We start from the raw sequence: 15,151 nt of genomic DNA on the forward strand, positions 1-15,151 counted from the left end.
GTATAAAGATATAAACGAAAACCTCTAAAACAACATATCCACATCTATAAAACCTTCTAACTCTAATTCCTTAATCGCATAGTAAAAAACATTGTATAACTCATTGTCGCAAAACGTAACTTTCGACATATCGAATGACCTTCGAGCCGGCTGGCAACGCCGCGCGGTAGACATCCCAAGCGCTATACATAGCGCGTTTAGCACGATGACCCGCGCCGCCTGCCGTGACGCATCGCTCACCGAAATCAAAATGGCGGATGTTGTTTCAAGCGCATTTGAATGAAAACCTTATGCGCATGAATTAAGGTTTCATTTAGGTTGGATTAGGGTTGTTTTTACTCGGTAATTGAGTAAGATAAGCTCGGGAAAGTGGTTGTATTTATTTTTGAACGGTACAGCGCAAGTGCAATTCTGAGAAATTTTGTAACGCGTGGGGTATCTAGGCTGTTTTGATGCAGTATGACCTGGTAACAACTGCATACGGCATACTTTCTCGGTTTTTCAAACTAATGAGGTCGTGAATACGGTACAGGCTGACAGTTGCTCTGACATACATTACTTAACTGAGAATTGACGCCTGCCATCTGTGTAGCAACTTTAACAAATAAAATACATAGCTGCATTACCTACGAATCGTGTAGATTCTAGAATATTAAAGCGAGAGTTTCTTGCTCCCTGTTTATAAATTTATCTTGTTTAGACATTTCTTTTGTGTTGCGCAGTCTCTTATAAAATAATAGCGCCGCAAACAATATTTTCATTAGTAAAGTAAATATAAAGATAGAATACCGACTTTAGTATTTGATCTTAATTTACTTGCAAAAATATTATTATTGTTTTTTATTTTTTAATATATAACACTGGCTATAAATGTTTTTGTCTTTCATTAATGTGACAGTCGCGATCAGATATACAGGTTGTTTAAAATATTGTTCCAAACTTTAACAATATGTGATTTGATTTGATCGCGAATAATAATGCAATATGCATACACCCTCATCTTAAGTAATCTTGTAGACGCCACACACACAAAATATTTTTAAGGGTCTTAATTTGTTAATTTCTGAAGATGACATTTCAATTCAAAAATATTATTTAGCTGTTCAAAATTTTAGTTTTAAAGTGTATTGCAAGTTTTGACAATGTCATTCAGTTTCAGTTCCGTTTTCCAAGCGATAACGGTTCGCGAATAAAAACGTTTCGCATGCACCGTTACCTAAAATGGCGCCCGAATTTCCTGCGCGGATGCCAACGGGATTTGGACATTTCGCATGAATTTGGGCCGATTTGAGAATAGTAATGGGCGCGTCATTCTAATAAATTCACATTATAAATTGGCAAATCATTTGCTAGTAAAAGCGCGAAATTCTTGTATGGGAGAACATTCCGCCCTACTTTTTTCCAATTTGCCGCCTGTTTCTTCGACAGAATTCATGGTTATATTCTGAGAAGAAATAACATGGAATGAAGTTGGAATATGCGACGAAAGAGCTTATAGACGACCTTCTCATTGGCAGTGTATTTTATTTTAGATTCTGTGCCGAATGAACCGGATTAGAAAAACTCCCCGTTCTAGAAACTCTCACGCAACAGAAGCAAAAGCAAGAATCTATAATTCTATACTTCAAGTGTGGGTCAAATAGATAAGGTTCATGTTGTTGACGTGTCACGTTATTCCCCTGTAGATAGATGATTCGCAATTCGCAAAGGTCAATGTCATTTGAAGGTTACACGAGTCGATACAAAGGTTTCCCTACAATTACAAACAGTATTGTTCTTATTGTTCATTTAACATTAACATGAACAAACTACAAGACAACATGATCATACAGGGTGCCCTCCCCGGTATTGTCAAAGTTTGATTTTTTGATATAATCCGACAAGAAATTGTAGAGTAGGAAATTATTGATGGCGCCACTTCCTACGTAAGTACGTAACTGTCACATTTTTGATGTAAAATGCATAAACATGACAACAATTTAGTATGGTTTTTTTTAGTTCCATTTTATTTAATTTCTACTATTTTATTTTATGTTGCACTACTATACCTACAAGCTTTTATCACTGGCTCTTTGAACAGGCAACTAACAATTCTAACAATCCCAAATCAAATTTAGTCTGTAAGATTTGACCCGAACATTGCAAGTTAAATAAATGCTTGTAAAAACTTTTTGCTTCACGTGGCAGTGCACCGCTACATACAATTTTGAATGCACAAATCCCAGCGTTCACACGTGATCATTTTATACATACATGCCTAACCTAAAGGTTAAACGTGAGGAGATTTGAAAGGCAAAATAAATAAAGTTCGTCCTTGAGACGCGTCTCGAGATTGATTGGGAACAAATGAGGTAATACTGGTTAATTGACTTTAGGGAGACACACGAGACATGCTGTATTTACCTACTAAAATCAAGCAAAATAGGCGCCAGTCTTAGAGGATATAACCAAACGGAGATGATGTCTGTAATTTACGGTACAAATAGTCTGCCGAATTTTGCGGGGGAGGGGCACAACAAATGTATAGGTAATGTAAAAATAGCCATATCAGATAAACGTCAGTCCATACAATGTGTATAACCATTGGCCGCCTATTTTCGACAGAGGGAAACGCCTGTTAATAGCTACTCCGTTTGGTTATATCCTCTAAGGCGCCAGTCGTCGAGTTAATGAAAAGATCTCAGCCAATTTCCATGATATTTATTTCCCATACGAACACAACAATAAAATTGGCAATCTAGTCAAAGTGTGTCGTCTGCACGACGTATAAATCGTGGCACATGTTTGGCGGGGAAACCAGTGTCGCCACGTTGTCAAATCTTGGGATCAAAATAATCCTGACATGTTATCGTCTCCGTTGGTTTTACAACCCACGTTGTACATGTTAACGTGGTACAGAAATAACTGACATGACAACCGTGCTTCTGTTGAGTCATGGCGTTTCGTGTTACCTATTATGAGTATCATGATTCAGTAACAGTGCCTGGGATTTGGCTGCGTGGGATTTGGTCCGTTTCATTTCCTGCCAGGGGGTGGATGTCCAAAAATAAAGTAGTTAAGAGGATATAAGGATATTTCTCATATTTCCAAACGGGAATTTATTATTACGACTTTGTCGCTGATATATTCGCTACGTAAACTAACTCACATATGCATATTTCTCGTACTGATATTGGTGAAAGTGAAAGCGAGATGAATTGAGTTTGAGTGAGTCGCTAGCGTTTATGCCGCGTAATACTCATGGTGACGGTACTTATAGGTTACAGGGCTCGGCAAATCGGGGTTCCCGAGCAGCATATGTTTTTTTTTGGGGTATACCTTAGGGGCTGTCCATAAATTACGTCATCGATTTTTGACGATTTTTGACCCCCCCCCCCATAATCATCCAAAAATCATGCTTCAAATGACCCCATTTCCTCCTACTTCATGCTACCGTCATCCGATGTCCAGACCCCCCTCCCCTAATTTGAAATGACGTAATTTATGAATAGCCCCTTAGTAGAATATTGAAGCGACCCAAAAAAATAACACTTGAGTTCTGAAACCACTGAAAACGTTTGCGGCTCTTTGAGATTTCAAGAAATGTATGATTTCTGAGGTTGGCTCTTCTCAAAAGATGTAGGCTTAGGTGGGTCATTCAGGTCATTCTCTAGATTTATGCTTGCGTCTAAACTCCGTCAAATCGTACTTATGAAAAAATTTGACGGAGTTGAGGCTGACCGCAAACATTTGAGAACGAACCCAGGGTAAGGCATGTAAAACAAAAGTTGAAATTCTTTGCAAGAAAAAAGTTCAATAAACCTCCAAAAATCGTAAAAATGTACAATGTTATTCATCTCAGTTATTCTCGAGGGTCAACATTGTTACAAACATTTACATTTTACAGCTTCTTATTGTAAAAGATTGCAAAATGGCGGAGTTGTTTTGTGTAACTCATTTCTAACTTTGTTGGGAATGCCTCTGTGCACTTGTCTTAACTTTTTATTAAATGTCAATACTTTGCTGTTGACTTGTTGCTGTGAAGACTTTGAAGTTAATAATGACCGTTATTTTGTAAAAAACCGGCCAAGTGCGAGTCGGACTCGCGCACGAAGGGTTCCGTACCATTACGCAAAAAACGGCAAAAAAATCACGTTTGTTGTATGGGAGCCCCACTTAAATCTTTATTTTATTCTGTTTTTAGTATTTGTTGTTATAGCGGCAACAGAAATACATCATCTGTGAAAATTTCAACTGTCTTTGTCTTAGCTATCACGGTTCATGCAACAGCCTGGGGACAGACAGACAGACAGACAGACGGACAGCGGTCTTAGTAATAGGGTCCCGTTTTTACCCTTTGGGTACGGAACCCTAATAAAAACGGTTTAAATATAAATTTTACTTGAGTCTTACTTCTAAGTAGCTTTTTTTGACCGATCAAAAGCGAAGGTCTCCGTTTCAGCGTGGGCAAAAACTCTAAAATCCATAAAATACTTTCGTATGTCCGGGTGTTCTCTGAACTACGGTCAGATAAGGCCTGGCCCCTATTTCACCACGGTGACAGGGGCGACAATTGTCGACATTACTGATACTGACGTCACAGCCCTCCATAGGCTACGGTAACCGCTTACCATCGGACGGGCGGTGTGCTTGTTTGCCACTGACATTTTAATATAAAAAAAACTCCATTATATCGCCGGTAAATAAGTACCTACTTATTTTGCGAAGCTAATGACAATTGTCACACGAAACACGACAATTGTCACGAAATTCCGACAGAGAACTCATTTCCTGTCAAGAATTGCCGAAAATTCTTTTAAATCTTGTGACAACTGTCATCGTCGTTATAAACTTCGCAAGAGAAATACCTATTTTTGGTCGATATAATACAGTTTTTTTTAAATAATACAATGATGGTGACAAACAGGAATACGGCCCGCCCGATGGTAAGCGGTAACCGTAGCCCATCGATGCCTGTGACGTCAGCAACAGTGACATTTGTCGAATTGTCGCACCTGCTACCGTGGTGAAATAAGGGCCTGTTGTTCTATCGTCTAAATTGAAAACTGACAATTTGTGAACCTTATAGTAAAGACATAAGAACTACCACTGGTCAAATTAAAGAGTGCTTAGTGCTATAGAATTATGGCTCCTCTTCACGTTGGGCCAACGCCAACGCCAACGAGGGACGCAGCCATGCGGTAGAATGAGATAGCAATATCACTTGCTCCCTCTAACGCATAAATGCGTCCCTCGTTGGCTTGGCGTTGGCCCAACGTGAAGAGGAGCCTTTAAACACACGTACAGAATCGCAGCCTCAGACCGGATGCTAAATTTACGATTACGTGTGCGTGAATGCAGCAGATCCCACTGTAGATTAGTTTTAGGTTTATCAGGTAGTTTCAGCTCAGGACCGGGACAAGTGGCGTACTAGAAGAGAGGCCTAATGCTCAGCAGTGGGCGACAAAGGGCTGATATGATAATGGGCGTTTTTATTTAAAGTTGTCCCCTACCCTTTTTTTCAAATTTGGGATTTTTTATGTTATTTCTACTCAGAATCATGAGCTCTTTCTATCCTAATAGGAGAAAAAAAGGGTCCCAAGGTTTTTATTTCCATTTTTAGGGTTCCGTACCTCAAAAGGAAAAAACGGAACCCTTATAGGATGACCTGGATGACTCGTGCGTCTGTCCGACCATTCCCCCCCCCCCCCCTTTAGGGGTCATCCATTAATTACGTCACACGAATTTCTAGGTTTTTTGACCCCTCCCCCCCCCCTTGTCACATTTGGTCACATTTGGCAAACCCCTCCCCCCTAGTGTGACGTCACATTTTTTCTACGAAATCGCCAAATCGAATTAAGTAAGTACCTAAGTATTATTAATATTTAATCAAAATATTTTTGACGATATAAATATTAGTAATTTTATAACCCAAAAGTGCTTAGGAAAGAAAATTAAAAGAATAAAAACGATTATCGTTTTAAAAACTTGTTATTTAAATGTACAGCGAATAAAATAATTTAAAAAAAAATTTCGGTTACTGATGAAGTTAAAGTGACGTCACAAAGTTTGTGTCTCCCCCCTCCCCCATGTCACAATATGTCACATTTTCTTGACCCCCTCCCTCCCCCTAAACGTGTGACGTAATTAATGGATGACCCCTTATCTCTGAAAGTACTGGGCCTAAAATTTTGAAAAAAATACACTAAATAGTACTTATCGTATTAATGTATATACATACATATATATATATATATATATATATATATATATATCATATAATTACATGTATGTATAAGTACTTACCATCTTTCTGTCCCTTCCGCAACTGCCATCACACTCATTTTTATTGTTTTACGTAGTTCTTAATATAATTCTCAATATGTGTTGTCGTAGTTTTAGTAATTGTACGTAGTATGTATTATTTTCGCTTATAAAACTTTCCATCACATGAACTACGACTCACGTTGTTGTTGTTTTTGCTCAACGCGTTTTAATCCGTGCTGTGTTGTAAGTTGTAACCACGTTGTAACAGATGGCGCCAACTGCTTGACATTTATGTCACAATTGGTCGCGTTCACACATCAGTCTTATCGCCATTATTTCTTTTTAGTTTCATTTTATTTCCATAAAATGTAATTATAATATTAATGTATTACTGTTATTTATTCATTGTCAATTCGTTTGTTTTATTGCCACTGTTCATTATTTAAATGTTGTGTACTTTCCGTTTCCGTGATTCACTCGTCCATGGCCCCGACGGAAGACCAGCGTTGGCCCATCAAGGCTAACACCATGCCGAGTCGGGACCATTTCGTGGCTATTTTATTTACTTATTCTGTTATGTAATGATAATTATGTGTTGCAATGTTAAGTGTAAGTTTTTTTTTATTTTTTTCATTTTTGTGTACCTGTGTCCTTTATGCCACGAATAAACTATTTATATTCTATTCTATTCTATTCTATACTTTACCTATAGATGACAGGAAAACCTATTATAAATGTGCAGTCAAGCGTGAGTCGGACTTATGTACTGAACCCTTGCAACGCGAGTCCGACTCGCACTTGACCGGTTTTCATAGACTTTGTATGGCGGTTGCGGAATGGAAGGATCGAAAATTGTATGGAAATTTTGGGACACTTTTTTTCTCCTATTAGGATCAAAAGAGCTCATGATTCTGAGTAGAAATAACATAATAAATCCCAAATTTGAAAAAAAGAGTAGGGGACAACTTTAAATAAAAACGCCCATTATCATATCAGCCCTTTATCGCCCACTGCTGAGCATAGGCCTCTCTTCTAGTACGCCACTTGTCCCGGTCCTGAGCTAATCTCATCCAGAAGTGACCCGCAATCTTCCGGATGTCGTCCAACCACCCAATTTATGTTTATAGGTTTAGTAAAGTTGAAAATCAAAGAGGGCTGTGTTTTAGGCCAGTTGTATAAGATTTTACCTGTGACTAGGATCAGGAATCAGGATGGATACTCATAAAAATAGGGTTAAACAATGACTCACGCTAGACCGGGCCGCGACTTCCGGCGCGCGCTCCGTTTTCTATGGAAAGCACCACGTGATCACCGATCAGCCGTCATAGAAAATGACATGTCGGACGCCTCGGCCCGGGCCCGTCCTGGTCTAGCGTGATTCAAAAGATATTTTTTAAGACCACGTGAATACAAAAAAATGTAATATAATAAAATCAAAAGCAACTTCACTTCCGTAATAATAACCAGTTTCAGAAATTTCATTGAGCCCCACGGCCCCACCGCCAGAGACAAACGGTGTAAAAGGTAATCACGGTTCATATCCCGGTCGATATAAGTCTTGTGTAAAAGTTGTTCATATGTAACAATTACCTATACATTTTGTAACTGCTGTCCATGTCATTCGACTACAAATTTAATGGCACGTGAATCCTGTCAAAATCTATCGAGGGGTAACATTGAATGTATTGAATATTAATGGAGTAAGGTGTCAGCAGGAAATTCCAACTTATGCATTCGGAGGATGTTTTCGTTTTATGTTATTGTGAAAGAAAGTGTTTTTACATCCATTGGAGGTGTCCGGAAGTGAAAAACGTTGTATTATTGAAAATTTTATAAGTTAGGTACTTTGGTATAAGGTAGAAACTGTAATATAAGTAATGTACAGTCAACGGTAAAAATATGGGTGTACAAATCATCTCAAAAATATGTCCCATAACTCTTATGTCAGTGAATTAAGAACTATGGGACATATTTTTGAGTAAGTTCTCTACACCCATATTTTTACCGTTGACTGTATCTCTCCTTCTTAAATCAATCTGTGAGTCAAAAGGACCAACTCTGCAAAAGGAAATTCCATTATCATCAATTGCCGTATAAATAAAGTGCACACCACGGATTATGTCAAAACAAACACAAATTTAATGATTTTGAAATAGATTCTATAACATACGGTTTTATAACTTTAATAATAGAATAACCTTGCTTTATAGTCGGATAATAATAATGTCTACTACACTACGTGATATTACGGTACCTGCTTAAGTAAGGAAACCACTACCGAGATAGAAATTTAATCAAAGCCCCGCTAGCTTAACGCAATTCCAAACTTTATTTCATTACCACCCATTCTAAAAGCCACTTTAATTAGCCTTCTGAAGGTATATTTTCGCTTAAAGTTAGCTCCATATAAATACTCTTGTATTCCTGTATTTCCTAGTTTACCGACTTTGAACCTTAACGAATTAAAATAGAGTTGAATTTCACTTGCGTAAAAGGCTCCTGTATTCTCAGACAGTTCCTCTCGTTTCTTGTTTATTGATTTTATGTTTTATTTCAACGGGTTAGAGTTCATATTGAGTTGAAGGTGATTGTTTTAGTTTACTGTTGCTTTCGATATTATTAGCTCAAGGGCAAGCTTTCTTATGCCACTGTTTTGACGATTTTGTGTCACGTTGTTCTACTACTTGTACTTTATAAGCCTATAAGGAGTCGAGTGGCTCAGGAGTGGTACAGTGGTACTTACTCTTTCAAGCCGAAGGTTGTGGGTTGTATTGGGCCCCATACATTCCACGACTCTTCTCTTTCCGCACAGACTCTAGTAGGGGGTCATCCATTAATAAAATCACACGTTTAGGGGAAGGGGGTCAAAAAAGGGGACGGTCGCTCCTCCATACAAACGTAGTCCCCATTCTCCTCTCTCGATATTGCCATTAAGTATATTTTTTTTTTACTTATTTCATGCTATGTTTCTAATAATGTTAAGTATTAATATCCAGAGAGGAAAATGAGGACTACATTATGAAACTCCACTTTCGATTGCCCATCTTAGAGTTGTCTGCATGTCTGTCTGCCATACTTTCACTTGGACGGTAGCGACCCCAATAGGGGTCATCCATTAATTACATCACACGTTTAGGGGGAGGGAGGGGGTCAAGAAAATGTGACATGTTGTGACTAGGGGGAGGGGGGAGTCACAAACTTTGTGATGTCACTTTAACTTCATCAGTAATCGAAAATTTATTTAAATTATTTTATTCGCTATACAGTTAAATAAAAAGTTTTTGAAACGATAATCGTTTTTATTCGTTTAATTTTATTTCTTAATCAGTTTTGGGTTATAAAATTACTAATAATTCTTTTATCAAAAATATTTCGATAAAATTTTAAATAAATATTTGCCGATTTCGTTGAGGAAATGTGACGTCACACCAGGGGGGAGGGGTTTGCCAAATGTGACCAAGTGTGACAAGGAGGGGGGAGGGGTAAAAAAACCTAGAAATTCGTGTGACGTAATTAATAGATGACCCCATATACCTAATAAGCCTATTATACCGTACCGGCCGTACTTTGCCCACCACTGGTGTAGGAAGCAGTTTAGGTGGCCGTTCGGCGGCCGGATACCGAATATTCGGCCGATGGTTAGCCCGAATATCCGTTATCCAGTATCCGGCCAAACAAATATCCGTTGCATCTCTAGTATCTCTACTAATAAGCCTATTATACCTTGCCCACCACTGGTGTAGGAGGTAATAGTTTAGGTGGCCGTTCGGCGGCCGGATACCGAATATTCGGCCGATGGTCAGGCCGAATATCCGGTATCCGGTCAAGCAACTATCCGTTGCTTCTCTACTAATAATCCTATTATACCTTGCCCACCACTGGTGTAGGAGGTATTAGTTTAGGTGGCCGTTCGGCGGCCGGATACCGAATATTCGGCCGATGGTCAGGCCGAATATCCGGTATCCGGCCAAGCAATTATCCGTTGCTTCTCTACTAATAATCCTATTATACCTTGCCCACCACTGGTGTAGGAGGTAATAGTTTAGGTGGCCGTTCGGCGGCCGGATACCGAATATTCGGCCGATGGTCAGGCCGAATATCCGGTATCCGGTCAAGCAACTATCCGTTGCTTCTCTACTAATAATCTTATTATACCTTGCCCACCACTGGTGTAGGAGGTATTAGTTTAGGTGGCCGTTCGGCGGCCGGATACCGAATATTCGGCCGATGGTCAGGCCGAATATCCGGTATCCGGCCAAGCAATTATCCGTTGCTTCTCTACTAATAATCTAGACACGCGGTAGCGTGTCCAGCCAAGTTCAAAGAAAAAGGAACTGGCGACGCAGCAACCGTGTGTAATATTACACGAACCATTTCGAGCTACTTTTGACCCCTTCACAACTTGAAACCTACTTAATCTACACAAATGAAATTTGGCACATGTATTCAAGCCCCTTAGCTTGTCCAAAATACAAAATTTCATAAAAATAGCTCATACAGTTATTGGTAAATCAACGTGTAAAAACCGGCATTTTTGTGACTGACTGACATATAGATCACAAACCTAACCCACTTCCAGATGACCTAGAAACTTGAAATTTGGCATCAAGGTAGACTATTAGGTGTATATAGAGGGAAAAATCTGAAAACTGGAAATTATTGATATTTCGATGGAAAAAAAATTATTAATACTTATAGACCAAAATCCTAACCCACTTCTAGATTACTTAGAAACTTGATATTTGGCATGAAGGTAGACTATTAGGTGTATATAAAGGGAAAAATCTGAAAACAGGAAATTATTGATATTTCGATGGGAAAAAAATAATTAATACTTATAGACCAAAAACCTAACCCACTTCTAGATGACTTAGAAACTTGATATTTGGCATCAAGGTAGACTGTTAAGTGTATGTAAAGGAAAAAATCTGAAAACTGGAAATTATTGATATTTCGATGGAAAAAATAATAATTAATACTTATAGACCAAAAACCTAACCCACTTTTAGATGACTTAGAAACTTGATATTTGGCATCAAGGTAGACTGTTAGGTGTATATAGAGGGAAAAATCTGAAAACTGGAAATTATTGATATTTCGATGGAAAAAATAATAATTAATACTTATAGACCAAAAACCTAACCCACTTCTAGATGACTTAGAAACTTGATATTTGGCATCAAGATAGACTATTAGGTGTATATAAAGGAAAAAATCTGAAAATTGGAAATTATTGATATTTCGATGGAAAAAAAAATGAATACTTATAGACCAAAAACCTAACCCACTTCTAGATGACTTAGAAACTTGATATTTGGCATCAAGGTAGATTATTAGGCGCATACAAAAGAAAAAATCTGAAAACTGAAACTTTTTGACAACTGACCGCGCGTTAGCGAGGGTCTCCTTTTCAGCTTAGGCAACCAACAAACCAAATTTTAGAAAAGTAACGTACCTAGTCAAATATAATAAATAACCTATACGTAAAAACTAGCCAAGACAAATCCTTTATAATTTCAGGATTTTCTACACAGCACAGAACTTGGCACCAATATAGATCTCAATTCTTTTGTCAGCGAGTCAACAACAACACATATTCTTAATATTGAACTTGGCTCTCATTTCACATTTATGTTTTTGTTGGGATCCTATTATACCTTGCCCACCACTGGTGTAGGAGGTAATAGTTTAGGTGGCCGTTCGGCGGCCGGATACCGAATATTCGGCCGATAGTCAGGCCGAATATCCGGTATCCGGCCAAGCAATTATCCGTTGCTTCTCTACTAATAATCCTATTATACCTTGCCCACCACTGGTGTAGGAGGTATTAGTTTAGGTGGCCGTTCGGCGGCCGGATACCGAATATTCGGCCGATGGTCAGGCCGAATATCCGGTAACCGGCCAAGCAACTATCCGTTGCATCTCTACTAATAATCCTATTATACCTTGCGCACCACTGGTGTAGGAGGTAATAGTTTAGGTGGCCGTTCGGCGGCCGGATACCGAATATTCGGCCGATGGTCAGGCCGAATATCCGGTAACCGGCCAAGCAACTATCCGTTGCATCTACTAATAATCCTATTATACCTTGCGCACCACTGGTGTAGGAGGTAATAGTTTAGGTGGCCGTTCGGCGGCCGGATACCGAATATTCGGCCGATGGTCAGGCCGAAAATCCGGTATCCGGCCAAACAACTATCCGTTGCATCTCTACTAATAAGCCTATTATACCTTGCCTTGCCCACCACTGGTGTAGGAGGTAATAGTTTAGGTGGCCGTTCGGCGGCCGGATACCGAATATTCGGCCGACGGTCAGGCCGAATATTCGGTATGCGGCCAAACAACTATCCGTTGCATCTGCATCTCTACTAATAAAAACCGGGCAAGTGCAAGTGCGAGTCGCGCACGAAGGGTTCCGTACCATAATGCAAAAAAAAAAAAAAAACGAAAAAAAAGCAAAAAAAAAACGGTCACCCATCCAAGTACTGACCACTCCCGACGTTGCTTAACTTTGGTCAAAAATCACGTTTGTTGTATGGGAGCCCCATTTAAATCTTTATTTTATTCTGTTTTTAGTATTTGTTGTTATAGCGGCAACAGAAATACATCATCTGTGAAAATTTCAACTGTCTAGCTATCACGGTTCGTGAGATACAGCCTGGTGACAGACGGACGGACGGACGGACGGACGGACGGACGGACGGACGGACGGACGGACGGACAGCGAAGTCTTAGTAATAGGGTCCCGTTTTACCCTTTGGGTACGGAACCCTAATAATACCTAATCATAATATCCTTAATATGCCTTGTACTAACAATAATAATTATGGATTTTTTATTCGATATAAAAATATTGAATTGAATTGAATTGAAGAAGCCTATTATACCTTGCCCACCACTGGTGTAGGATGTAGTTTAGGTGGCGCGGGGCTACCTACGTGCGCAGACGCATGATTTCGAGAATTTAGCGGTTTTCCTTACAAACTTTCTAACTACTAAATCTGAGAATCCATTGACCGTATCACCGCATGTTCAATTTATACACGCTAATGGGTCAAAAACGTTGGGAAAACCGGTTTTTTTCTGTCGACATTACTAAAGTTAACGATAAGTTAAAGTTAATGATTTGGAAAAAAGATTCTTAGACTTTCATCTTAAACATTTAAGGAAGCAGGTTTTAATATGCCGATAAAAATCAGTTTAATTTATTATTTCCACAAGTACATAAGTCGCATAATCTTAACTCATACAAAAAATATATATAAAGGTATGTGTACAGTCAAGTGTAAATATATGGGTGTAGACAACTTACTCAAATATATGTCCCATAGTTCTTAATTCGCTGACATAAGAGCTATGGGACATATTTTTGAGTGTGATTTGTGCACCCATATTTTTACACTTGACTGCACAAGTATGAAAATAAAATAAAAACATGCCGACGTAAAAATTCAGGACCGTAAAACGCATAAATCAAAGGATTCTCAAATTCAGTTATTTTATACCTGTGACTTTGACATTCATTTATGAGGTTACTACTCTGTTTACTATGCGTCAACATGAGTCATCCTAATCTTTATGGCGTTTATGCCTATTAGTAGTATTAGTATAGTTGAATCATCGAGAGCGTGGAATTGCATATGTAGTAGTATTGTTTGTTTACAGGCATTCTATATTTGAATTTTCTATTTCCTTGTACTATCAGCATACAACCACTACAAATGCAATTCCATCTTCTCGATAATTCAACTATACCATTGTTTGCTATGATTCATGTTAGCTTTAATATGTTAACGATAGTGAAGCTCTGATTGGAGAAATTACTAATTATAATGTATGATACGAGTTTTGTAATTGATTAAATGATTAAGATTAAATTAAGACACAGATCAATGGGGTTGGCAACTGTCAAAGGTTTGCATAGATGGCGCCATCTTAGCTTGCCCCTTTTTAAATGAAATTTGGCTTAAAGGGCCATCCAGGGCAAAAAAATCCATTATTTCTCATAGAAGGTTTACGCCTACACCTAGTGTTTAATACCAATCGTTTATTTACGAGTATGACAAGTTAACTGGCAACGGCTATCTAAAATTCATTTGTAAAAGTACAATTTTGTGATTGCATTACGAAAATACCTGTTGGTGTTTCTGGTTCACCATTAACCCTTGTTCTCTCTTGTCCCAGGCCCGGGCAGTCTGATCACGGGCACGGCGCGCTGGCGTTCGGCGGGAAGCCGGCCGCGGGGGCGGTGGTGCAGCCCCGCGCCCCCGCGGCGCCCTACCCCCCGCAGTACCCCGCGCTGCGGCTCCACCAGCCCGGATATGGGTCGGCTGCGCTCTCCTTCAGGTAACTTTGCACATGCCCTTCACGCTGCCCTAGGTAAACTAGGTTGTCGCAAAGACGCAGATAGGCCACCATGACCTACCTCATTGCCCTGTAGCCTCAACGGCATAATGAGTAAGTAAATACACTTTGTCGCACCACTAAAGAAAAATTAAATAACAGATTTACAATGTAAATAAAGGTAGCAACGGGCGGTCTTATCGCTGTAAGGGAACTCTTCCAGACAACATTAGCATCAGGATAGAAAGATCATAGCCGATTAGGCCAAATACCGAATAGTTGCCGAATATTCGTGGCATCTCTAGTTTTTACATTCGGTACCAGGAAATTTCTACGAAGCAAAATCACGCGAAACATGATAAAATTGCTATATACGATTTCCAAGCACATCGGGTGAAATCTAAACCCACGTATTTTGCAATGTTCACATAACACGTGAACTTTTATCGATAAAGACCTAATTAGTCATTCGAAATTTAGCCGTGACTTGATAGAGTTATGGTTGAGAATAAGTAACACTTATATTGGAATATGTCTTGATGTTATTGAGCATTAAAAAAAA

The 15,151-nt window shown here is 39.0% G+C and overlaps 1 protein-coding gene across 1 annotated transcript in view; it reads left to right on the forward strand.

Annotated features, from left to right (window-relative positions):
* LOC134800353 (nuclear receptor corepressor 2-like) overlaps positions 1 to 15,151 on the forward strand; it is a 112,294-nt gene that overhangs the window by 17,642 nt on the left and 79,501 nt on the right. The window contains exon 2 of the mRNA XM_063772852.1: positions 14,431 to 14,592. Coding sequence (XP_063628922.1) covers positions 14,431 to 14,592 — 162 coding nt within the window. The remainder of the gene's footprint in view (positions 1 to 14,430; positions 14,593 to 15,151) is intronic.

This window comes from Cydia splendana, chromosome 19, assembly GCF_910591565.1.
Source record: "Cydia splendana chromosome 19, ilCydSple1.2, whole genome shotgun sequence".
Classification (NCBI taxonomy): domain Eukaryota; kingdom Metazoa; phylum Arthropoda; class Insecta; order Lepidoptera; family Tortricidae; genus Cydia; species Cydia splendana.